This window comes from Anopheles aquasalis, chromosome Y (assembly GCF_943734665.1).
Source record: "Anopheles aquasalis chromosome Y, idAnoAquaMG_Q_19, whole genome shotgun sequence".
Taxonomy (NCBI): Eukaryota; Metazoa; Arthropoda; class Insecta; order Diptera; family Culicidae; genus Anopheles; species Anopheles aquasalis.
The window spans coordinates 1923330-1949491 of NC_064879.1; the positions used below are offsets into that span (position 1 = coordinate 1923330).

General features: G+C 49.4%; 5 protein-coding genes across 15 annotated transcripts in view; 3 read left to right on the top strand and 2 right to left on the bottom strand.

Moving 5' to 3' along the window:
• LOC126579541 (calcium-binding mitochondrial carrier protein Aralar1) overlaps positions 1-1273 on the top strand; it is a 9485-nt gene extending 8212 nt beyond the window's left edge. For all 3 annotated transcript variants that reach the window (XM_050242925.1, XM_050242926.1, XM_050242924.1), the window contains exon 9: positions 57-1273. In XM_050242925.1, the coding sequence (XP_050098882.1) occupies positions 57-322 (266 nt within the window). In that variant the 3' untranslated portion in view covers positions 323-1273. The remainder of the gene's footprint in view (positions 1-56) is intronic.
• Positions 1-26162, bottom strand: part of LOC126579553 (probable glucosamine 6-phosphate N-acetyltransferase) — a 214187-nt gene that overhangs the window by 45387 nt on the left and 142638 nt on the right. The window lies entirely within an intron of this gene.
• LOC126579714 (uncharacterized) lies at positions 1874-3052 on the top strand. Its single transcript, XM_050243262.1, has 4 exons — positions 1874-2184; positions 2267-2517; positions 2579-2748; positions 2876-3052. Exons 1-4 carry the CDS (start codon positions 1874-1876, stop codon positions 3050-3052), a joined length of 909 nt encoding a protein of 302 aa, XP_050099219.1.
• LOC126579552 (corticotropin-releasing factor-binding protein) lies at positions 4250-10298 on the top strand. Of its 3 annotated transcripts, none has more exons than XM_050242949.1 (6): positions 4250-4355; positions 5141-5271; positions 8363-8438; positions 8968-9498; positions 9615-9763; positions 9843-10298. In XM_050242949.1, the coding sequence occupies exons 2-6, from the start codon at positions 5209-5211 to the stop codon at positions 10092-10094; spliced, it is 1071 nt and encodes a 356-aa protein (XP_050098906.1). In that variant the 5' UTR covers positions 4250-4355; positions 5141-5208; the 3' UTR covers positions 10095-10298. The 3 variants fall into 3 exon arrangements, with proteins under 3 accessions (XP_050098906.1, XP_050098904.1, XP_050098905.1); XM_050242947.1 differs by having other exon boundaries at positions 4269-4374; XM_050242948.1 differs by having other exon boundaries at positions 4343-4381.
• On the bottom strand, positions 11001-15282 carry LOC126579551 (phosphoribosyl pyrophosphate synthase-associated protein 2). Of its 7 annotated transcripts, none has more exons than XM_050242941.1 (5): positions 15167-15258; positions 13600-13761; positions 13003-13122; positions 12643-12762; positions 11001-12536 (listed from the first exon to the last, which is right to left on the bottom strand). In XM_050242941.1, exons 3-5 carry the CDS (start codon positions 13077-13079, stop codon positions 11666-11668), a joined length of 1068 nt encoding a protein of 355 aa, XP_050098898.1. In that variant the 5' UTR covers positions 13080-13122; positions 13600-13761; positions 15167-15258; the 3' UTR covers positions 11001-11665. The 7 variants fall into 7 exon arrangements, with proteins under 7 accessions (XP_050098898.1, XP_050098897.1, XP_050098901.1 ...); XM_050242940.1 differs by lacking the exon at positions 13600-13761 and adding an exon at positions 13819-14430; XM_050242944.1 differs by having other exon boundaries at positions 13600-13676; positions 15167-15215.

Below are 26162 nucleotides of genomic sequence, written 5' to 3' on the forward strand. Positions count from 1 at the left end.
AAAGATGTTACCGTAGAGTTTTGTTGCTTGACAGCTTGCTTCCTTGTGTCTTCCAGCACGAGTGTTTCGTTCTTCGCCACAGTTCGGTGTAACGCTCGTTACTTACGAACTGCTGCAACGCATGCTGTACGTCGATTTCGGTGGATCCCGACCAGCCGGTTCGGAGCTGGCCACGGCGAAGGCTAGCATCGAGCGCGTCAACCCGGATCACATTGGCGGATATCAGGCGGCATTACCCATGTTAAACGGTATCGAGACCAAGTTTGGCCTCAGTTTGCCTCGCTTCACTAGCACGCTGGCCGCAAGACGCCAGGTATCCTGATAAAGTCAATCGAACTCCAGTCTAGCCTGCGTGTCCAGGTTTGATACACCGGCCAACGACACAGCCAGCTCGTCCTCGTATCCTCAAGCCGGAATTGCTCCGTTGGACAACAGCCTAGAGCGGAGATCACTGTGACATAGTCCCAGCATCCCGATCATCATCTATCATTAGCCGATACGAGCAACAAATACCCATTTAATCGCTCCTCCTGCTCGAATGTCACTTCACAGCGCTTTCAAACAAAAACAAACGCGCTTTAGAGCACTAGCAATGCAACGCATTAGTTCTTTGTGCCGTTTAGTGCCGATGATTTGCATTTCTTCAGGCTGTTTATGTTTGAATTATATGATATTGCGTTGGTTCTTTTTTTATGTTTATTCGGGATAATTCAATTCCCCCGACTTGTTGTGCCTCATACAGATTTGTAACAGTTCCAGAAAAGGGTACCAGGGCCACATAGAGTGGGACAGGATGCCAGGAGGGGGGGGGGGGGGGGGGGATTGATATAAGAGTGAATGGATCCTGGAACTGTGGTTCAAAATGTTGCGATCAGGGAAAAGTGAAGCCCGCGTTAGGAAAGTTTCGTAAAGTAGCAATAGCAGCAGCAGCACTAGTAGTAGCAGGATTGAGGAAAAATGAAATATGTATCAAATGACGCATCCGAGGATGAACAGCGAAGCTAGCGCAAACACAAGAGCAACAAATAAGCAAGTGCACCTGAACTGGAAACAAACGGGAGAACCGAAATCACCTCATCAAACGAAATATAATAAAAAATAATAAAACAACAAACCCGCAAGCCGATAATTAGACAAATCAACTCACGGAATTAAAAGCTGTTGAAGGCGAGCGATGGAATTGGAGCGCAACAACCAAAAACAAAAAAAAACAAAACGGAAAATAATAGTGAAAATATAAAAAAGTAAATAAAAAATTCACACTCGCACTATACCTCGCTAGCGTTGTCTCTGCCTCCTTTCGCAATCCACCACCGCAGTTTCGTTGATCGATCGATTTAGTTGTTGATAGGGAACGCTTTATGTTGTCGGAAGTTCAAGGTTGAGCTTCAGGAACACCGGTTGATCGAGGAAAAATGCGCAAAGACTGCGGCCGACTGCGGTGCAACTTTCTTCGACTGGCACCCTTCTACGATTGAGAGAACGCACGCTTTACGGGGACGCGCGCGATCGCCAGTGTGCGGTTCAGCAAAGCGATCACGATAACGATGGCCACCATGATGCCCATGGGCGCAAGTGTACGCAGTCATCCATAGTTGATCAGGCCATCAATTACGTATGCTCTGCCAGCTGTATCGTAGCGAGATGGTGATATGTTGCTGACCTGGATCAACAAAATATAGGCTACATTGCTGGCAAACGATTAAAGAAACCGACCCCAGACTAATGGCCGGTTGAGTGATCTGGAATCGATTCTTTCTCTGGTCGGCAGTAACGGATGGGTATAAAACGCAAAGCACGTCTCCATCGATACGACACAAACCGTACGTTGACCATACGCGTTGCAACACTGGTTTACCGCGAGTGACATATAATGCGCCACACAATCCTTCGCAAGGACACTCGGTGGCGCCCGGTAGCGTTAGTACTGATGGTGGTACCGTTCGCACTGATCAGCCAGCTAGTCCCGGCAACGGTGAGTGCTTCGCTGGTGCGCACGCTAGCGCTGGAGGCAAACGATCTGCTAAGCACCTGTCTCGCCCGCAACGGATCCCGGTGGGAGTGTTTACGCAACGAGACCCTGACGATGGTGGAACAGCTGTCGAGGAGCCAGCGCATCAACCTGCTCCGTGGCATCTATCTGGTGCGAACCGATACCGACGGGCTGCCACAGTCCGCATTCAAGTAAGTTTTGAGTTGAGTTCGAATGGAAGAGGTGCTGTCGAAACTGTTAACCACCCTTCGTATCCATCCCTGTGCCGCTCAGTGTACGGAACAAACTGGAGGACGCCGATGGTGACGGAAAGCTGCATCGCTCCGGTGCGTGGAGTGCTACGGTCCTGGGTGCACTGCGACGCATCCTTCGGACCCATCTGCTGGAGATCAGCCTAGCGAACACGGACGGTGGAAGACGGCAACCAGCAGCAGCAGCAGCAGCAGCAGCAGACGAAACCCAGCTTCTCACCGTTCGTTTCACCGGAAAGCCAGCATACGCCATGGAGCATACGCCTGTTGAAGGTAAACCAGCCGGCGAACGGCTTCCGAAATGATCTGATTCTACCGTTCCTTTCGCCTGCAGGACGGAACAGGCGCCGGCAGCAGATGATACCGATGATGATCTTCGGCGTGACGGTGTTCGGCATGTTTATCGTGCCGATCGCCTTCCAGTTTCTGACCGCGCTCAGCGGCAAAGCGTTCCTGATGGCGAAGCTGGCCCTGCTGCTAGCCTCTATAAACGGCCTTAAACGGGTAAGCTAGGCGCAGCGTGAGTAAGTAAGCGACCACTGGAGCTGGCTGGCTAGCTGGCCGTACTGCCCGTGCCCGATCGCAGTCGATGCTGACGCTGTCTGTGTGTGTGTTGTGTGTTTGCTGACAGGTGGCTTCGACCGGCGTGCACTACGGGCTGTACCATGCAGTGGACCACTACCCATCATCACCGCATCACCATCCCGGTGCCGCCCATCCGCACTTCGGGCCCGGATCGCCGCTGCTGTACGATCGAGCGGAGGCTTACGCCGAAGGACCGCGCCAGGATGGCGCTACCCTAGGCTAGGAGCTGGTGTGCTAGCTGGTGTGCTGTGCTCATGGAGCGAGCGAGAAGGTGCAGGTCAAGTCGAAACGAAAAATTACACACTCACTTACACAATACGCGCCAATTAACGAAGCTTTCGCACTAATGGAAGATGCCTCGGAGGAGGAGGAGAAGGCACCATTCCCCATCGCCCCCCCCCCCCCCCCTCCCACCATTTTCCCTATTTATTGCCAAACATGTCCACGCCGAAATGCCCAACTCGTTGGCTCGTTAAAGCTAAATATAGTTGAACATGACATTGGTTTTTGAAGGGGCAGCTGAACCCTTGGTGTGTGCTAATGGTTTTTTCGATATCCCCTCCCCCCCCCCCCCACTTCTTCACCCTCTTCTTAATCACTGAATGGGCGTGACATGGCGCCGAAGTGCGCCATTTCTCTGATTGATTGATTGATTTTCTCTCGATGGGAGATAGTGGAATCTTTACAAAAGAAAAAAAAACCAACAACTACTGCATATTTGCGTTCTGGAACCACCTAAAGCCAAATGTGTGCCAGTGCATGGCACGAGGGCGTGGGAGGGTGCGATACGATTGTACCGTATGGTCTGGCCGTTTGCGATTTGTCCCTGTTGTCTTCCGGGCTTTTGCAGGAGCGGCAGAACACAGCGCAGAGTGTTTCCTTCACCTGCACCGCTCTGTGTGTCCCGAGATTATCCCGAGAAGCAACCAGCATAGAAGCATCAACATTAAAGCGGGGTAAAAAAAGGTGAAGAACTGGGAAAGAAAGCTCGCGCGCTCGCTGGCACGCGGGTGGTAAGGTGCGCGCGAAAGGATCGCCTCGCGAACCACCACCGTCGAACGCGCCCGAACGAACGCACCCGAACACCTCTCCGCTTCCCGCCCCCACCCCACCAGGGGGGGGACGTTAGTCAAAAATAAAGGGGACACTTGTCCCGAGAGTGCGAGCGAGTGAAGCACGAACGGGCGAGCGAGCGAGCGAGCGAGCGAACGTACGAGCGAACCGCCAATCCGAAAACCGATGCGAGTGCCGATCACGCGTATTCGGTAGCTTCTGCCGGTCCGCTACCACGGGACGTGCGGGGACCACGGACCCCACCACCTCCTAGCCACCGTCGAGAGGCTGATGCTCGCTGGTAGGTCCGGTAGGTCCTGGTCCGGTGCCGATCTCCTTTAAAACGGGCCCAACCGCCACTGGAGGGCCGCATTCGTCGTTGCACTTACCGTTCGACTGGACTAGCACAGCTAGCGCTCACTAGAGCTGTGAGCCCAGTCCCCACCACCCAAGCGACAAAGCGAACGAAAGCAGTACCGATAACGCTACCGTGTAAACTGTGTGCTTGTGTTTGTGTTCGCTGTTTGGTTTAATTTACGCGCAAGGATATTTTGCCATCTCAGGCCCAACTATCAACCTCGGGATACTCGGCTGGCCGTGGACTTACAAACCAGGATCATCAGCATCAGAGCACATCATCGTCAGCGCCCCGTTTTGGGCGCCTTAACGACGCAATGGCCGTCTAGTGACCTTAACAAGTGGGAACACTACACTGTACTACGGTGGTTTCCGGCAGTAGTGGCAGTAGTAAGCCAGGCTACTACCGTGCGGAGTGTGTGTGTGTTGCGGGTGTGATGGGAATGGGAGGAATGTGCCGTGTAATCGCATTAGGAAAGGAATAGAAAAGGAAAACCCAGATGCACCTTCTGGTTGGGCTCCCGGCTGCTTAGTGGAAGCTTCCTTTCCTTTGGCCTTGGGGTCGTGCACCGGTGTACCGGCTGCACTTGGCTTGCGGAGCGGGGGCAAGGGGATGGAGATGAGGGATGTTATCATTAGGTGATCGTCTCTTTACCCACCAACCCAACTCTAGTCGCTACTCAGCCAATTGGCAATTCCGTTTCCGCACACTTCCGTTCCGCACACCACGTCGGCTGAGGCTGGCTGGCTAGGGTGCACTGTCAGTGCATCAGCCTAATCAGTACAAACAGCGTGGTGGAAAGATGCCATGTGTTCGGCTAGATCTGCTTATATGCTTTTAGCTCTCTCGCTCTTTCTCTTACACCTCTGTGATGATCTTTTTGTTTTTTTACCGTGGCAGCCACCGACGAGACCGAGACCTGTGCCCGTGTGTTAACCAGATACCTCAGCCCCTAGCCACTCCGCACCATGGCCATGCGTGGTGTAACGGTTTTGTTTTTCCAAGTGCTGATACTGTGCTTCCAGGCGAAGGTAGGTACGATTGACATTGTTCCTCTATTGCACCTGGGTGCCTGGGAAGAGCCATTGGAAGGTTGGAAATGATCGTGGGGTTCGCAGGTCGTTGATTAGGTGCAGTTGCGCTCCCACCCTTTTATTTCTCTACTATTTAACTGTGTGCTATTACAACCGTGGATAAAAACACAATAAATACACCCCTAGCGAATTGCATATTTTCAGCGTTTTTTTAACAGACATTTAAATGGCTAAATAATCCATTAAATGTGCCAGAAACTTAAAATTATCTTGAGAGGGATTAGGGGGAAGGAAAAGAAACTATTACATACCAAATAGATTACAATGCCAACACCCGTCTCAACCTCTCATGGCTACCCTGTGTCAACTGTGCCATGTACAAAAGGGCTTGCAAAAGACGCGGTTTTCGAGTGTCCGGGTTGGCAATTGGCGCTCGCGCCTGCTGCGAATATCTTATTTGGCTTATGCCATTTGCAAATGAGAGCTTTTTGATTTGGCTTGTGGAAGCTTGACTGAATAAGAAAATGGATTCGTTTCAGTTTTCCGACGTATCCGTGTCGGGATGTAACTTGGATGGCGTAGTGTTGCTTGTACCACTCCTGCGTACGTGAGCCGCATTAGCGCATCCCAATTAGGATCCCAAATTGTTGCTTCAAATTGTGCGCACGTCCCGTACGTCCTGGATTCAGGAAATGAGGTGAATGAGGACTAACGGTAGTAATGGTGGTGATAAAATAAGGAGGAGAAACTTTTGAAAACACCAAACACCAAAGCAACAATCCCAGACCAGGATGATCGCGCTTGAATGTGGAGCACACTGCTGCACACAGGGGCTGCTTCCCGTAAAGTGCACGATTTGCACGATAGATAGCTGGGACGAGGACTCACATTCCACACAAAATGGTGGTGCCGGGCACTCGACCGTTGTGCCACTGTAGCTCCAATTACGTGAGCGTACGGGCGGGTAGGGGGGGAGGATTGGAACAGGAACTTTTGTTTGACCGCGCCAGGAGCATCAAAGCGCAAAAGGTGTACACGTCCGGTCCGGTGTCCCCTCTCTCTCTCGCTGTATGTGGAGTGGCGTTTCTTGTGTTGCCTGCCGCCGCCAACTTTTTCGCGATATAATTTCCGGCTCATTTCGTTGCCGGAGTAGTAGGCATCGGTAGTGTGTTCCCCAGAAGAAACGTGCGCCCGGAGCGAATGGTCCGTGTCCACCGAAGCTAAGCCAAGCTCGACGCTCGGAGCAGGGATGCCCCGACATTCCCTGAACCTTCCAGGGCGGATGGCAGGACGCGATAGCTCGAGGGTGGTAATGAAAAAAGTTTTCCTATTTAGTGAAACCAACCAGTGCACCTTCGCCTTCCCCCGGAACCACAAGCCGTCCGTCGTCCTGTCCTATCGGTGTGCGGTTAGGGGCTTACCAACTTGCCCCAGCCTCCCCCGGGGAGGGTTGACCCTTTGGAAATTTCGACAGTTTGCTTTTCATTCAATTGTTTCGACCTTTCCTTTGGTGTCTTTTGTTTTTTTTTACGCCATTGTTGTTGCCATGCGTCGGCTTTACGTGCGGCTTGTGTTGTGCTTTAGGCCTGCCTGTATTTTGAAACGAATTAATTAGCTCAGCGCAGGGCAAGCGCACCCAAAAATAATTGCCTTTGCATTGAACCCGTGGCGTCGAGGAGCGTAGTACTAGGCGCGCGCGGACCACTTCCTTTTTGCCATTTAAGGGCGAGCTAGGGGTTGGGGTGGCAGGAAAATTAAATTGCCACTCCACGCTAAATGGTACGGGATCAACTTTTGAGCATTAGCGGCCATAACTATGGTACATTAATTTATTTTTCTAAACGAAGAATCGTTCATGGTAATTGTGTAAAACGTTTGGATTAATAGGAGGGAAGCTGGCGAAAAGGGGAAAAAAATAATTATGAAAAATACCAGGTGTATGCATATCAAACCGACTTTTTCGTTGTAAAGCTATATCTACGCCAAATGGAGCTGTAAAGTCAGTGTCTAAGTGTTTTATTTTGTTCATTAGACATCCATTAAACATAATTGGTGTGCATTTTTTTCTAATAACACTATAACAAATATTTTCATTACGATTAAAATGGCAAGTTCCGTTCTCAAAAACTGCTATTCGTCGATATCGTTCGTTTTTCGCCTCCATCTAAAACAATCGGCGGCCGAATCGCATAAAATTTTTATTGAAGGTTACTGTGGGTATGCTCCTACTGAAACACAGTGCAAAGTGCGGTGTAAAAAAATTTAAAGTAGTGATATAAATGAGAGAACCACCAACCATCGAAAATGTTTGAAGTCATCAAATTCCATGCCTTATTAGCCAAAATGGTTATTCATGATCATTACAAGCAACAATTAACCAATATCAACCGAGAATTGTTAAAAAAAATCAACCAAAATATGAAAAACGTCAAAATTGACCTATTTTTCTCGCTGAATATGCACCGCTACCGCGCGGAATATCGGCCAAGGACACGGTAAAAGCCAAAATTGGCCTTTTGGCCAAAAAGCCGGTAACAATAACCACTTGCGGCTAACTCACTAGACTTGACTCTATCAGATGAACACATCTGGGACAGGTAATGGCCGAGCAGTGCTTCCTTTTGTTCGAAAATTTGGAAAAATGGATGGTTCAAAACCCATCCCCCCAAATGGTACAGATTTTCGGTTTTTTAGGTACTCCCCGGGGATTTGTACCATATGGGTGTGTGTTTTTTTTTAATTATATTTTTTTTCATCATCCTACGTTCAAGTACACTTAAACAGTCATACTCGTAGTAGTAGTTGTTATACAACGGCTAAGAAAAGTAAAAACAAAACACAAAAAAAAAACAAAAGATTTCATCACACATAAAATCTCCAAAATGAGCCTTCCTTTTGGCGTTTGCATTAACGTTTAGTCTTGCCCGCTTGAGTTTGAAGCTGGGATCCACTTGTAGGAGGATGACACCATATGGGCGTGCACTCGGATTACTGCGAACAGCGGAATCCTTTCCCCGCCATTCACCTTCCAGCCTCCACTATAAACATCAACTGTGCGAGTGTGTCTGTATTTGTTGCTTCTTTGCAGGCCTGGAATCCGGTTCGGCGATCGTACGAGCTGAAACAGGAAGCGGCGACGCTCGATAACGTTCATCTTGTTACGGGTGAGTACCGGGCCAGCCTGCCCGGCAAAAAGTAGGCTAAAGGATATATTCGGGATCCTCCGCGATAAAACCGATTAAATGCCGATTGGGATGGAGTGTGTAATCTCTGAGAGTTGTCGTTGCGGCAGCGTTGAGGGTATGGTGTACTTTCACCGAAGGAGGCTACTCCCCATGTCACCGGCACACATTCGCTGGCGGTGAGTGATGGAGAGGACTATATCTAGAAGCTCCGAAGCAGCAGCTGGCATGGGGAAGACGCAACCATAAACTCTAAAAGTAGAGCTCTTGTGGTGAAGGTGGGGGGGGGGGGGGGGGGCGCGATTCCGGGCAAATTTGAGACCGACGTGACATGACGACGATGATGATGGGAGTGGCGGAGTGCAGCTGCCATTGACAGCATCATCTCAAGGGGCAGGTTGTTGGCTTCCGCTGAGTGTTGCGATAGGGTTCGTCTTTTGCTCGTTACATTTGTCTTCTTTCTCTCCCTTCCCGCTCCCCCCCCTTGCATCATCGCGGGTGTCGGGAGCAGAGTGTATGCACGTCACCTCGGAGGAGGGTGAGTTCTCCTTCATCAAGCTGCCACCGACGCGATCGACCTCGAGCTGGAAGGGCACGGGTGGTGGCCGGGGGGAAAGCTGGTCCGGGCTGGCCGGGATGGAGAGTGACACGCTGGTGGCAGGCGACGGCGGGAGCGGCGAGCTGGTGAATGGTGGACCGGCCGCCGTCTGCGGCGTCTACTTCGTTGCCGATCCGGATCAGATAATCGAAATCACGATGAAGCAGGTGAATGTCGATTGCCGCACCGGTGGCCTAATGGCGTTCGTCGATGGGTGGGAGCTGAACGGGCAGTACTTCCCGGGTGAGCAGGACCACGAGCAGCGGCTGGAGCGCCGGGTGCAGGAGTTCTGCACCGAGCAGACGCTCCCCCAGTGGCCCACCAAGGCGACACCGTCGAAGGCGTGGGTGTTTCGTTCGAGCCAAAACTGTGCCCTCGTCCAGTACCGCATCCCGGAGCGAGGATCCTTCGTCATCTCCGCCCGCTTCCTGCACAACTCCAAGCGTACGTTCGCACTGCACCATTACCCTTTTAATGTGTTTTCGTTCCATTTTTAAGTTTCCTTATCGTCCTCTTCTTCTTTTTCTTCTTATTCTCTGCCTCTTCTCCTTGCATTGCAGCATGCAACATTATGGCGGAGGGGCTCGCCCCGTACTACATGCTACGCAACTATGGTCAACCGAAGAACTGCACGTTGACGGCACTATTCCCAGCCGTCGTGTCAGTGATTGCACTGGAGGTCGGTCCGGTCAACAAGAACGTCCATTATGTAAGTTCATGCTCGGTGGCAGTGGTCAGTGGTCAGGGAATGGATCGGCTTCACTTAAACTTCCACCGTGTCCTGGCAGTGTGAACGCGTACGGTCCGACGACAAGCTGGAGGTTGGCGGTTCGACCGGGCTGGATCCGCACCAGATGATGAAGGCGAGCACGATCTGCGGGCGCAGCGGTGGCCGCATGGACCTGGACCAGAGCATCCTGTGTGGTACGACCTCGGTGCGGCTAGTTTCGAGCGGGCAGTACAACAACCAGGCTATGGTAACGATACGAATGGCCGAGGAGGCCGATCTCCGGCTGGCGGCGGTTATGTGTGCGATGTAAGGCGCACTGTGCCTCTGACAGCATACAAACGAAACAAACACTAATTTGAAGAACTAACTAACTTAAGGAAAAAGAACAAAAAAGGAAAACCTCAATCACGTGGACGAAAGCAAGTGGGCGCAGTCTTCTGAAATATACTGAAAGGACACAAGACGAACCAAACATCAAAGGAATAAATAACAAACCATGGATTTGCAAAGCTGGCATGCAATCGATAACGGCACTTGTTAGTGGTATGGTAAAACAAAATAGTAAACTTATAAACCCGGAACACAATCCGAGAGAGAGAGAGAGAGAGAGAGAGAGAGAGAGAGAGAGAGGGAGGAAGAAAAGCTTCGAGAAAGAAAGTGAATCTACCATCTCATTTTTTGGGCGAAAGAGAAAAAAAAATCTCTAGCAAAAGAATAATGATGAAATGATTCCTTACAAAAAATCCAATTGAATAAATACACGAATTTCGTTTCCAAATTACACACAGCTTAAAAAGGTTACACAAGACCGAGAGAGGAACTTGCGTGGCACGGCAGGTGGCCGCACTTTTTGATCAGAGCTCATGGAAGCAAAGAAAAACGCCGCGAACGACCCAGTAAGCTGGTTTGCGAAGCTAAAACCAAGTATTTAAACAAACAACTCCCTGTTACATCAGAACGTACATATATATACATATAAAAACGAAACAACATCAACAAGCAAATCGAAGGTTCATGTGAGCGTGTACTTGTTGGTGCGTCCCGTCTTTATTTTTGATTCTATCGATGACCGGATGGTTGTAGCGCAGCGTGTACAGATATCGTAGCTTATGAACTCAGGAAATAACTGCAAATGCATAGTTTTGACGAAACACAATCGGGTTTAGAATTGGGTTTTCGTGTTCAACCGCGATTACTCCCGAATGAAAAGGCCCGATCCGCTGAGAGGAGACATTTATTTGGCCGTCTTTTCGATATATTTTTGTTTTCCCCCCCCGGTTGTCGAAACAAACATTCACACACTCATCGCTCGGTGTAGGCGCATCGCGGGCGGGTGGGTTGGTTGGCTTCGAACCGTAACTAAAATCAACCAAGCACAATCAGTGTGCCACTGTTACTAAAATGGGCATTGGCTAGCTGTACATGGTCCTGACGATTGAATGAGAATGAACGTGAATACTTTAGCTAAGGCTTTTTAGTTTTTAGCAGGAACTGGCAAAACTAGCTTATTTTTTTCCCCCACCCCGTTCCGTTTCGATTATTCTAACATGCTGTGCATTTGAAACCCAAATTAAAACAATTGCAAATTTAGACAGTACGGTACACTAAGAAACGATAACGATATAGTAGATGTAAAATGTGGTGCGGTGCTCAAAGAATATGTCTCCGAATACTATAACTATTACGGCGCAGATACTGTTACTGTTTGCCATTTACTGGTAGATTCCTAGCCCCTCCTCATTAGTAAGATCAACCCTTTCGATTTCCTTCCACATCTTCATGTGCACAACAAATTCAGCAAACCATGTGGATTCCTGTCCCTACTCTCTTTACAATTCTGTCGCGACCCCTAGGCCCACACCGCAGTGACTTTGTTGCTGCTCAGTCCTCAAGGGTAACGTTTTTGAAGAGATAGGACATCGATTCCTTGTTGTGGATGCGCCGGATCGCCTCGGCCAACAGAATACTGATGTCGATCGTTTTGATTTTGTGACATTGCATCTTCTGAATCTCATGCGGGATGGTGTTGGTCACCACAACCACATCGATTGCCGAGTCCTCGATCAGGCGTGGCGCATCCTGGCTGAGCAGCCCGTGCGTCGCTAGGACGTAGATCTTGTACGCGCCCCGGTCTTTGAGTACTTCAGCGGCGGCCACGAACGACTGCACGTCGTCGATCATATCGTCGACCATAATCGCGATCCGCCCGCCCACATCGCCGACCACGTTTATTGGGGGCTTTTCCTTTGCCGGATGAATTGGCACGCCTCCGGATACGTCCATCGTGCGCGATTTGGGCAGAGTAGGCGGTGAGTTGCGCCCGTCCACCTCGTCCGCCTCTGACTCCTTCTGTTCGCCGTGTATCACGGCGATGCCCAGGCGTAGCCGCTCCGCGTACGACGTTGCCTTCTTTGCCGAACCAGGGTTGCGGGCCACGATCACCGAGTTGCGGTAATCGGGGATGCTCTCCTGAATATACTGCAGCAGGAACGGTGAGGCGCGCAGATTATCGACCGGGCAGTCGAAGAAGCCCTGTATCTCCTTCTGGTGCAGATCCATCGTGATGATGTGCGATAGCCCGGACGTGCACATCATCTTCGCCAGCAGCTTCGAGACAATGCAGCCGCGCTTGCGCATCTTGCACTGCTTCGAGTACGGCAGGTACGGTATGACACCGACGATCGACTTGGCCGATGAGGTTTTGCACGCGTACGCCATGATCAGTAGCTCCATGATGTTGTTGTTCACATCCCTGCGTGGCGCACAAGTAGACAGACAACAAAAAAAAAGAACCGCGACAGTGCGTTTGAAATCAATCGGATCCGAGGGTGAAGGAGCTCCCACTTACCAACACTTACTTTGTGCCCGTTTGAATGATGTAGATGTCCTTGCCCCTAACCGAGTCACCGATCTCGACCATCGATTCTCGGTTCGTCTTGTGATAGACGGCACAACCACCGTTGGCCACACCGAGCCGGCTGCCAGCGGGCACGGACAGCGCCAGAGACGGTCGAGCATCGAGCGGAAATTGTAGAGAGAGAGAGAGAGAGAAAAAAAGAACATGAAAAGAACAGTTGAAAATGAAAAAAAAAAAACAAACAAAACCCCGGCAAACGGTCGCTGTTTGATCGATAATGCGGCCGGCCAACCGGGGGGCATGGCGATTGATTCTCATGCCACCCGGTAGTGCAACGTGCGGGACGTTCCCGTTTACGTACTTGGCAATCAGGTTCGCCAGATCTGGATGCGAGTTCCCGTTGATGATCACGATGTCGGACGTGGCCGGCGCATCCATTTTGTCGACCTTCAGGTGTTTCGCCGGCCGTAGGCTTCCGAATCTGTGGACGCGCGAACACGGACGAACAAGAAACAGAACACCACGAGCCGATTAGATGACTGTCAGCGAGCGACTGTTTCAATGAGCATGGAGCGCTGTGTTAATTAGGATGGCCTATCGTCGTTAATTGACACCGATGTTAGATAGGTTATGACAAGGGGCGGAGGGCTAGAGAGTATCTCCGCACGTTCGGAGAGTACAGAGTGTGAAAGTCGCTGACCATCGGCGGGTTTTCGCGGGCAAACGAAATTGTGGGACTGGTTCCACGTGCACTGCCTATCATACGCCTTGTACGAGGGGGTGTTTAAGGCTTTCCTTTTACTGGGTCGACCCCTTACGACCCCCTTCCCGTACCAATTCAGAAAAAAATAATCAACAAAACCCGCAAAACATGGAACTATGAAGAAAACGAAGCCCAAAAGGGATAACTAAAATCGAGAAAGAAGGTGAGTTTGGAATGGGTTGGAAGCATTAGTACATTAATGTGGTTGCCAGCTGCTCGGCTCTGCAGCAATCCTTGGAGTCCGATCGTCGCTAAAAGCACGCTTGGCGCTGCTGCTGGGGAAACGGTAAGTAAAGGGGCGGGAATGAGGGGGCTAGTGGATACAGGAGATCACTAAGGAATACTACGGCATATCACCTAAGACGGGAGGGAGAAGGGAAAGCAAAATTAGAGGTTTAATAAATCAACAATTACTTATTGTGACTCAGAAGCATCGTAGTGGTTGGTTGGTAATCAATCGATACACTACGCGCGGGCACGAAGTTGGACAAAACTAAAAGGGTTGAGAAGGACTACCCCGTTCGTGGTGTGGGTGGTGTTGATGTCTTGTCTTGGGTGCACTATATATCTTGGTGTGGGTTTGTGTCTGTGTAGGGTGGTATGGCGGTGCGCTGGGACTCGATCACGCCCCAGAATGATCGCTCGATATCTATCGATTCTCCCGAAGCCGGTGACCGGTGTGCGCGATCCGATCACTTGATTAGATCGAACGAATTCTCTGTGTGGTAGTTGGGTGTGTGTGTGTGTGTGTACAGGCGCTTTTCTACTGTGTGTTGCTTAGGATATATTCTAGGAGAAGACACGATGACCGTACAACAACGATACACGATGAAACCGAAAAGAAGCGGTAGCAGCAGCTGCGTTTATCTGACGTTCAACGTTCGGCTCGTTTTCCGCTGCTGGTGAAGAACAGCTCGAACAGCTTCAGGTTTTCCGATGGACGCAGCGTTGCTTTACAGGAACACAAAAACTTGCAGAAAACAAACACAAGACAGGACGACGGCAGCGATGGGGACACAAATGGCGCTAGAATGGAGACGAATTAGTGTGCGCCTGGTACTGTACGTAACACGATACCAATTGAGAGTAAGTGGAGGCCGCGCAATGAAACAGAAGAGCGAGAGAGAGAGCGCGCGTACAAAGATAACGAACATCGGGGTGCGGAAAACAGAGAAAACAAAATGGGGATGTATAACGACGAAGACTGAGGGGGTAATGATAGCGCAGACTAGTTGCTAAACATGGTGCAGGCACATTGTACGTGATAAATGCTAGCTAAAGTTATTACATTTCAGTAATTGACTGATTTTACTGGCGGCCAACCACCGATACACCAACAAGCACCAAGAACCAAGCGAAGAGAGAGAGAGAGAGAGGAGGTAGAAGACGAAGAAGAAGACGAAGGAGGTGTGGATGACCAGATGGGCGAATGGATGGATGATTGGTTCTGGTTGTTAGAGGCAGGGGGGTTGATTGGCTGGCTGGCTGGCTCGCTATCGGCTCTGGTGCAGGATGATTGACGCAGACACACAGAGACACACATACACACAGAGACACCGAGACACTGCTGAGGATACAACACACACGGAAAGGATAGATCACACGGCAATCAACACGCTCAAGGCCACCGCCGGCTGATGAACGAACTGAAAGCAGCGGTATGGATCGCCGAACACCCCGCAACGATTTCGTTTCTGTTCTGTACCGCGCGGGCTAGACAATGATAACCGGTGGAGATATTTGGATGAACCCCACGAAGAACCTTTTGCGAGTGGTATGCAGACGACTGGAGAGCACTTCACCAAGAACCACGAGTTCTTGGAGACGACAAACTACGGAAGAACGGTGTTGGTGTTGACACGGGAATTTTATGTGACAACCACGAGAGCGCGAGAAAAAGAGAGGCACGAGAGAAAGCGAGAAGGCGAGACGTACATTTTGTACATTTGTAAAAAGATTAAAAACAGCGGCAACGTTTTAATACTAATTTTTGTTTCATTGATTGTTTAAATGGGAAAGTTACAATTTTTTTTAAAACATCTAAAAAACGAATTTCAACACTTTCGCAACACACACGGTTTCTACCACGCACGCGCGCACGCAACACAGCCACACACGGTGGTTTTAATCTATGCCTTTTCTCACTCACTCTTTCCTAAAGGAAATCGGGCAGAGTGAGGTAAAAAACTGTGCCCATGCAGCAAAATTGTATGCGGAGCAATAGAAGATTCCTTGCAACGATTTGAAAACGATTCGGGGGTCGAAGTTCGGGGCCCTGGATTCTGACTCTTAAAGCCGCAGATGAAGCCTCGATTCGACAGCGCTCCTTCCTCTAGTTGCATAAAACGGTACATCTGGGGGGAAGAAAAACGGTAAGTTTGACTTTGAGGGATGTATTCTGCGTTCCACGCCGTGTTCGCTAGCGATGTTCTGGGTGAGTGGTCGGTGTAAGGTTCAACTCGCAATGCTGAGCCGATGCTGGAAGCACTTTTTTCAAACACATGTTTTCAAACAAACAGCTTCTACCTGCGCCACAAGCTGGAGATGGAGCGGACAGAAGGAGTCGGTCGGTTGGGCGCCCCCATCTTACTCTACCGCTTTTATCCGAAATTTATCCAAGTTTTGGTGCTCGCACTAAACGAACCCAGTGATGGTTGTCGATTTCCAGCGCCTAAAACCATTCAAACGCGTAGCAGACACTAGAATGATGTGGTGGTAAAACGAGAATGATAGAGCAAATGAAATGATTCAGGTTATTTATAGCTTCCGTGCGTGACTCCTTATTCCTACTCTCCTCCTCTAGGAATCGCATGATGTTGAAGGCTGGAACATGTTTGAAAGTGAAACGGTTTTTCTTACCCACCCCCGGGGGACCCACGGGAACGAACCGAAACTAGTGAGGGTAAAAAAAAAACCAGAACAAAAAGTACTGTTCCCTTTAAAGCTAGACTAGCCGGTGCAGCGAACGTTACACTAACGTTACGTTATATTCGCGGTTTCGGCCCTGTAAAGAGCCAATAACGCCCAGAGCTGAGCGGGGATGCTAAAGGTCATGAGCGAGTGAGTAACGTTTCGGAGCGTTCTGTGTACTAGCATTAAAGCTACGGTATGTGCTTAATGCAAGGCGCTTCAGTCGTTTCGGGATGCCAAGGGTGTGGGTTTTTAAAATGAAACTAATTTTTATCCACCATATTGATAGCTCCCGTTTTTCGCAATGGTGGAGGCGCCACAGTTCACAGAAACATATTCTTGCTCTTAACAAAGCGCCAATAATCAGGTATCGCTGAACGTATCGGTGAAAGGGAATAAGGGGTAGGCTCGGCAGACCATTTTGCTCGTTAGCAAAACTGGTACGAGTGGCTCCCTGTCAGACAAGAAGAGCAGAGGATCCGAAACGGTACGTCGAGATAAAAGACAACAAAACAAAAAAAAGGAAACAAAACACAAACACGTATCATGTATAGCTTTGGATACTTTCTTCAATTTGAAAGGAGCTTCGGCATGTGGCAAGTTAACCACAGCTGCCACACAACAGGCTAAGGGCCTGACCGCTACAGTCGGAAAAGAAACGCGTTCTTGTGAACCGCCCGATAGAGATCTTGTGCGATTCGTGTGGGCCGGGTGACCTTCTAACAAAAAACTTGTACAAAAAGTGGTACAAACTGGCATGGACATTGAAGTCTTGCACCAGAAAACGAAACGGTGGAAAAAAAAAACAGAAAAGCAACCAAAGACAGGGAAGGGTGATAAAGAAAGGGATAAAGGAAAGGGCTAAGGAATGGGAAATATGTCACCGAGAGAACAATCGGAATGGATGCTCGGGTGCTCGTTAGGTTTTTTTTTGTTGCAAGCCCGATGGTGAGGGAAGATGACGGAAGCATCATCCATGGTTGATGCTCGCTCATCGTTCACGTGGATATCCAGTGCACCAGCAGCACCCTGAACTCCAAACCTTCACCACCAGGCATACCCAGCAGTCCACGCACGCCCGCCCACCAACTAAGTGGAAAAGTTGGATCCTCACCGTCACCGTCACCGTCGGCAGCACGCATCCTCCTGAAGCGCACGCGACCCAACAAAGCCATCCTTACACACACACACACACACACACATACACACTCCATCAACGCAAATTAAACCACTTCTTCTACATCACATTTTCCACTTTCATGTCTCGCCACCGCCCGCCATCGCCACGCGCTAGGGGCACACTGCACCGGCACGAAAAGAAAGAAGGGAAGGATTGATAATACCAGGCGCCTCCATTGCGCTGGCGGGGTCCAAACCACTTCAAATAATTTCAAATTTGAAGTACCTCACCCGAGTGGCGGACGGAACGGCACGATGAAAGAAGCGATAAGGCGAAGTCGCAGTGCGCAGCCGGGAGCGGGGTAGCCACACTTGAACCTTGAGTTGCCAGTAGAGGTGGTAGGAGGGAGAGGGTGGAATCTCGGGGCCAGGTGAGGATGTCTTGGATGTCGCACAGCCTGTTTGCCTTTCTCTCTCTCTCTCTCTCTCTCTCTCTCTCTCTCTCTCTCTCTACTTCTGTTTCTTCCGTTCGTCAGTCAAAGTGTGCAGAGTCCTTTGCTTTGCCTCTACTAAGTATCCCAATAAAGGAAGCAGGGATCAGGGATGCAGCGATCGGTTTCCGTGTCACTGCAATCTAGATGGCGATGGTGTCACCCCCCCCCCCCCCCCCCCTCCGCCCTCTTCCCCGCCACAAGCACAAGGGTCGTGGCGCCATCAGCCATGATCAGAAGACAGGACGCCTAAGGTCCACCGAACCACCCCCCCCCCCTCAAAGGCGTCCTCGCATCAATCCGTTTGTTTGTCGCTCAATACTTTTTGATGGTGCATGTGGGTCGGGTGGGCTGGTGTCAGCACGGTACGGTGCTTTTGTAATATCGCGTGTAAAAGACGCTGACGTGGTACCTTTCGACACGTTTCGACGTGGTGTCACATGGGTGCGCATCACAGCTGCGACCTATTTTGTGGTAGCGGAGGTGGTGGGTGGCGTGGGGGAGAAGAGATCACACTGGGGGAGTGTCCGGGTGGGTGTAAGGCATCTGCTGGGAGGAATTCACCAGCAGTAGCTCACCATTTGGGAGGTAAGCCTTTGGATCAATATCACTCGCCGGGAGACAGCTGAGCGGTGTGTGTGTGTGTGTGTTTCAGTTCTTTTTGGCAAAGCCCACGTGCGATCAAACATTGGCCATGGGTGTGCCTGCTCCCCATCAAGGTCAAGGGCATATTGGACTGTCTTTAAATCAATCTCTTCATTTCACCAGTGAACCAGACCCACCACAGACTAACAAGCGAAACACGTACCTTTACTACACAAGCACACACACGCACGAACGGCCAATCGTCCCAACACAGAACCACTCGGTTTGCGCTGCGAATTCATGTGCTGTTCAGCGTTCTCGCGAACCATAACGCGAACCCCCCCCAACATAGCCATCAACACTGGGTTTGTTTTCGAAGGAGTGGAAGAAGTGCGGAGGAAATAAATTTGTTGAATTTGAATATTAGTCCGATCCGGCGTTCACCCGGTGGAGCAGGGCGGACAACGACTTGTACTTCACAGGACGCGCGGACAAGGATGCCATTCCGCCCGCCTCCGCCTTTTTGGGCCCGTGAAAAGTTTTCCGCAAAAGTGCTGCTGGCGAGTTGTGTGCCCCTTGTAACGGGCCCACTACCCACCATACCATACCCGCCCATCCAACCCACCCACCCACGTTTCCGGTGAGCACTGCCGGCCACCGAAGCCTCCGGCTCCCGGAACGGCCCGGAAAAAGGGGGCCAACCGTCGACCGACAGACAGCAGGAAAATCGGAGGACGGGGAGTCGAGCGGGGATGGCAAACAAATGGATGGATGGAATTTTGCGCAGGTGCTCCGTACTGCTAATGCTTACTGCAAACAGAAATTGAAAATAATCTCACGAAAAATAATCATCCACCGCGCACCGCCCGTTGTACCGTGCCTGGGGTGGTGGCTCGGCAGGACGGACGGACGGATGGCGAGACAAACATTTGACACACCAGGTTTTGGGCGTACCGTCGAGTTCGTGAACTGTGAAGACTACTTTTCCAATCGAATCCTACGTTCCGAAGTTCCTTTTTGGCGCTTGGTCGGTTTTGTACGGTTTTTGTGTAGCTTCCACGGCATTTTGTGCCGTCATGGCAGTCAGATGGTTGCTGCTGTGACGTAGTGGCCCCCCCCCCCCCCCGGGGGAACAGCCGGTCCGGACGGCATCCATTAGTGACCGTTTTTTGGGGACGGTTGGTTTCGACTAATCCGCTTGACACTTGAACACTTGCTCCGGTGACGCCAGCTTCCGGCGTCAGGATCCATCATTAGCTGCTGGGAGTTTGCTAGAGCACAGGTAAGGCTTGGAGACGGCCCTGGAGTGTCTGTGGACGAAGCAATTTTGCAATGGTTCATTGCTACACTCCTTCCAGTTAGTATAAGACCACCTGCGATTTTTGTAGTTTCTTTCTACTGATAACTGTAATAATTTCAACCCGTATCATCATTGATTGGTATTGGTGAGATATGTTTACAGTGAAATTTTCGTAATTTTACGTGCACATACTACACAGCTACACGCATTTTGTTGTTTTCGACCTGTTCAGTTTGTAAAGGACCAATTCAATTTTTCTTCAAATCCAATTTTATTTTTGATTGTAAAAAACAGTCGCAGTTTGCAACTAATACAACTAATAAAGAGTTACTTTCTCGCTGCGATTTGCAACCAGGAGAATGCGATTTGGCCTACTTTTCACCCTTTTTTTCAGCGGCTACTGCTGTAAGTCTTCCCTTATAGCCTTAATAATTGCACTTTTGAGCTCATCAACTGAAGAAAACTGCTTCCCTTAGCGTGAATCTTATCTACAAGGATTCCCCAGATGATTTTAAACTTGATTTAAATCAAAAGAACGAGCAGACCAATCGAGCAAATCAATTTTAAGGTCCTTCATCCACTGTGTCGCACTATTCAGTTGATAAATAGTTTTTTCGACCGGTTGGTGATCAAAGATGGGACTGAACAGCCTTCCAGAATCTTAATACAATCTTTGCACTTCATTTTGAACGACGTGAAGGTGGTCTTATGCTAACTGGAAGGAGTGTACTCTCCGCCGAGTTGCCGAGTACTATCGATCACTAGCGCCCAAGCACACTTTGGCTCGCTGGGTTGTGTGTTTTCCCGCAAAAATGGCCAAGGTGGTGTTAATTTATAAGCACATTAACAGTCTCTGGCAACTGTTCGCCTTTTACAGTACAAAAGAGAGAGAGAAAGAGAGAGAGAGAGAGGAAAACGCGAAAAAAGAGGGAAAGAAAGCAAGATGAACGTAGAGAGATATCGAAAGGGAGAAAGTGGCAGTGATTTTGTGTATGCAGTAGACGGAAGCTACCGATGCAGAGCATTGTAGGCGGCGCCAGCATGTCGCCGCCACGGTTTACTCTCAGGCGACCCACTAGGCACCAAAGGCGGGGGGGGGGGGGGCGGGCACATTGCGTGACAGATGGGTCCCGACGCACGCACAAAGGTGTACATTTTCCGTTCAGCCACCAGCCACAGCTCCTGCACCGCTTTAACGAAACTTCGGAAGGACGGAGCGAATTCCCTTTGGCCACCAAAAAGGGAGAACAACACGAACTGAGATCACGCGCACACAAAGGCGTCCGCACACGGCATAGAGTGCACACCGTTGCTGTGCAACCGGATGCGTTCTATTGTTCCAACGGAGCAGCTGCGAAGCCGATGGCTTTTCCCTTCGTCAACAAAACAACTTGTTGTCCGTTCACTGGCGCTAAAATTATTGTTTATTCTAACAGGCTACGTACTGCTGGAGAGAGAGAGGCGGAGAAGCGTAACTTTTTCGACTCCAAAATGCTACCAAAACAATAAAAAATTGCATGTTTAACATCATCATGTTTCCTGCTCATCATGGTTTGAGCATCAGGACTCGTAACAAAATAACAATCTGTTTACGAGACAGGCAGAGGGATAAAGAGAGAGAGAGAGAGAGAGAGAGAGAGAGAGAGAGAGAGAGAGAGAGAGAGAGAGAGACGGAGGTGCAGATAGAGAGATAAAAAGAGTCGTTATCGTCGCTATCGCATAACATCGCGGTGGATAGTGTGGCGTGCGTGCGTTATGCTGCGTCACCCCGCGTTTTGTCAACAAACCGCAAAAGCATCCTTTACTCCTCCACGCTCCACACACACACACACACACATTCCCGTCCCCCACCTCACCCGGAGGGGCAGGGCACATTGGCCACCACACAAAATGCCACAAAATATCGCGCGTCGCGTGAGCGAACGAGCCGCGATTATCAGTGCAGGCGCCCACTCGAGCTAACCTAACCGCGGTACCACCTCCCGCTCTGGCACACTCTATCGGCATCGGCCCTATCGGCACCACGGATCGCAGGCAGACCGTGTGCGGAATCTAATTAAAATTCAACCTGTTTTGTGTCACCGAAACATGGGCGCGCGCGCGTGCCAGATCCCTGCCCAGCGACGGTGGTGGTGCGGATGGACGAACGGACGGACGAATGGGCGGTTTTGCATACATTCAGGAGCATGGGGGGGGGGGGGCAGGCGCCACAGTCAGGCACGCGCGTTAATTGCTTGTGGAAATGGTGAAGTGGGCCGCTTTCATCTTGAATTAATTCAATTAAGGTGAACCGCCAACAGTGGGGTACGCGTACCGGGGGGCCGTTTGCACTTCCGCTTCTCCCGGACCCCCCTCTCGCCCCCTTCCCTTTAATGCCACAGCCAAAACGGGCAGGTTAATCACATTTCACCAAATTAGCGAATTAGTTTGCCTTTCGACGGAAGGCAGGCGGTGATGTAATTATGCTAAATTAGAGAGAGAGAGAGAAAGAGGAGCAGAAGTCCTTGTTCATGATCCTGCGAAGAGCTAGCAAGGTATGTGTTGAATGGAGAGCATTTTTCCTTCTGCTTTGTTTCCTACATGTTTCTACAGCCAGAGGAGTGGAGAGATAGACAGAGAGAGAGAGCAGGAAGCAGCAGGCAGGAAGGGAAGAATCAGCAAAGGGAAGGAAGGCAGTGAACCCGGATGCTTCCCGCGGTGGGCCACTACTATTAGCGAAATCGATTTCGATTCCTGGATTCCGGATGCTGCCAGCAGCTGCAACCAATCCGCACCTGCGGCTCCGGACTCGGAATTGCGAACCAAGGCATTAGCAGCACTACACCTTGGACTGTAATCAAACACTAATGGCCGTGCTGGTGTTGTGTTTGTGTTTTTTGGAAGAGTTCTCGAGCGTTTTGAGCGTTCGAAATGGGTTGTCGCTATCCGTTTTGTCCTTGGCCATACAAATGCCTCTCTCTCTCTCTCTCGCTATTTGCATCTCTTTTTTCTCTTCACTTCCCCCTTCGAAGACCGTCCATCAGAAGCCTAATCAACCGTACAGTCTCTCTCTCTTTCTCTTTCGGAGTCCAAACTTTAATAAATGCGTCTGTACCTTCATTTTGCCATCGGCGAATTTTTCCCCATTTGTTTTTTTTTTGTTGTTCAGTTTGTCCGGTCCTGTCATTCAGCGCCCTCGCCGTTGTTCCGAGACACACAATCCGTGTCGTTCGCGTGCCTGCCCAGCGTACCTTCGGGGCGGACATTTTTAATCAATCAAACGCATGTAATCTCGCTCAACGCTCCGATCACCGGCATCATCGCCAGCAACAATCAACTGGCGGTCCGGGAGTGCCGGAATAATGTGGTGGAAGGGCTCCTAGTCACCTTATCCCTCATCCTTCAGGCTTAAGGCGATGCTCACCACCAAATGGCGTTGCCGTCGTCGGTGTCGTCGTCTCGGGCAAGGTGTGCCACCCGCAACACCCTCCCTTGATCCAACACCTTGGACTGGCCGAGCGCGCGTTCGATTCCGTTGGCGATTGCAAACCGTGGCACGGGTGCGTACCGTAGGGGCAAGATGATAAGGAGAAGCCGTGCCTCGGGCAGGCCGAACGACAGTTTCCTCACTCCTTCCCACCCCACTCCTTCCGAACCTGGCAGATGACACCTAAGTGACATCTAATTTCCACCTTTTCTGTTGTTGATGTGGTTGTTTGTGCTTTTGTCGTCTGGAATGGTGTTGCTCCTGGCAGTAGACACTCCTACAGACGAAGCGAAGGATTAATCTAGACTGCCAAGGTGCTAAGCAATAATTACAACAAAAAAAAAAAGATTACAGATTTATCTCTCTTTCGTTCTTTCTCTCTCTCTCTCTCTCTCTCTCTCTCTCTCTTACCAGGTGTATAACCTTAAAGCTGCTGTTTTTGGTCGATGAAAACACATTTTTTAAAATAGAAAACTGAAAGAGAAATTCTTCTATGTATTTTCTCTTGCTAGCTATACATTTTTCCTATCTTTTGTCCAATTTATGGATACCACGCCAAAAGAATTCTTCATTTAGCGAGGCAAAGCTTCATGACTGTTAGCATGTCATTTTCTGATATCTTCATACGAATCGAAGTGCTGCTCGGCCAGCGCGTGACCGATCGTCGAAAAGTGGTGATATTTGGAATGGTCCAGGTCCAGTTAATTAGTGGGGGAAGGTTGAACCGCCCAGTTTGTTGAATTCAAATAATTATGGACCATTTTTGATGAGTGCGTCCATGCGTTGTCGTACAGGAATATTATCCTCTCATGTCTTTGCTAATAATTCGGCCTTGTTTCACGCAAAGCACGTTATATTTTGATTATTTGCAGGTGCTTTAACAGTTTCACAAGACTAAAACAGCTCATAATAGACGACACCCATCTGATCGCACCAAGTCTTGTGTTTAGAGCGATTTGGTCTTGCGGTAGAAGATGATGGTTGGCTGGGATATATTCTCGATTTTTTTTCGTTCTAGATGCTCAAAATGTATCCACTTTTCATCGAAAGGCAGCACAAGAATCTGGAACGACTTTCTTTTTTGTCTTACAAGCAAGAATTCGTACGTGCCTTGGCTTCGCTCCATCTGCATATCGTTCAATTCATGGGGTTCCCATTTTCCAACTGTTTGAACCTTTCCATGGCTCTTAGGCGTATGGAAATGGCTGGATAAGTAATTTCTAACTACTGGGCAAGTATTTTTTACGATGACGTATGATTCTCATCCAAAAGAACCTGCAATTCATGGTCCTAATCTTTTTTGGGTGTATTTTCACGCTTCTTGTAACTCAAGTTACAAAATGGTCATCTTTGAACCGATTTAACTAATCTTTGCAAGCGGTTTCTAATACCACATTGTCACCAGAGGCCTCATTAAGCATTTTATGTGATTCGACCGACAATTTTTCCAAATTAAAGGACCAAATGGAGCTCCCTGCGAAGGCTCTTTTTCAGGCACAAAACTAGACATGATTAAGCAAGAAAAAATGTATGTTGTAGGGTAGTATAAATTATGAAGGGCACTGATTTACGTAAACAGGTGTCAAATAAACACAAAAAACAGTACGGTATGTCGATGAAAGCTCAATTTGGTCTGAAAGCCCATCTACATGGTCTGTCGCAAAGTAAACAGGACTTTTTACATAGAAAATTTTCTGGTGGTGCTATCCTAATGTGGGTGTTTTTGTTCAAAAGCTGCATCTTTGAGGGACTTTCAGTCCAAATTTCATACGATATGGTCCTCTGGAAGCAAAGGTATAGCGCATAAAGTGATAGTATGTTTGGGTGGTCGGTACAAGCCTTCTGAAGGGCCAATATGTCAGCATAACGTTTTCCCTTCATCCGCAAATGAAGTTTACCGAATACTTAAAAGCCACAGGAAACCAGAGCAGGTGATTACAGGGAAGGATTGTTCGATAAAATGCAGTTTTTGGTCAAGAAACAGTGGTGAGCGTTGAGCAATGAGGCAGCGCATTATCGGCGCAACATGCGCCAACTCCCTTTTTCACGATATTCTTGCCGAATGCGACAAATGCTATGCATTAAAAGCTTCATAACACCAAGATAATATATGGCGAACCATTGTTTGGCCCGCTTGTTGCGTTAATTTTGATAAAATCCCGAACTTCTTTCGATGCTGCCAGGCGTAATCACGATCCTGGCTTGGTTGACATGAATGTCGTCGTTGATGTCTTCACGGTCGGTTTTAAAATGCGTAGACCACTCATAAACTCTGCCACGGGATAGATAATCATCACCAAATACTTTTTGCATTAATTAGGTAAACGTTTTACCGAGTTTAAAAGCTAAACTTTACATTGGTTTTGTGAATTATCATTTTTATACCGACGACCCAAACATACTGTCATTTTTAGTCAATAACTTTGCTTCTCGTGGACTAAATGCCATGAAATTTGGGCTGAAAGTCGCTCAAAGATGCACCTTTCAAACAAAAATACCCACATTAAGATAGCGCCACCAGAAACTTTCCTATGCAAAAGTCATGTTTACTTTGCGTCAGACCATGTAGTAGCAAACAGCAGCTTTAACGTTATACACCTGCGGTAGTTTGAACATATCTTCCTCGATCTCGGCTCTCGCGAGAGCTGCGAGAGTGACAGGTGAGCAACGCAGGTGAGACGGTTCGCCGTTTGTGGCAGCGTTGAAGTTGCTCAGGTGTTCGTGCATCAAATCTCGCATCGTGTGTCGAACCCCTCCGTACACAATTCGATTCGCGGCTGTAGGGTATCCTGCTCGTGCGTTCAGAAAACGAAACGAGTCCAACGATGTCCGCTCACACACTGTCGGTCGCTCGGTAATGAATTTTACCCCACCCATTTTACCCCCC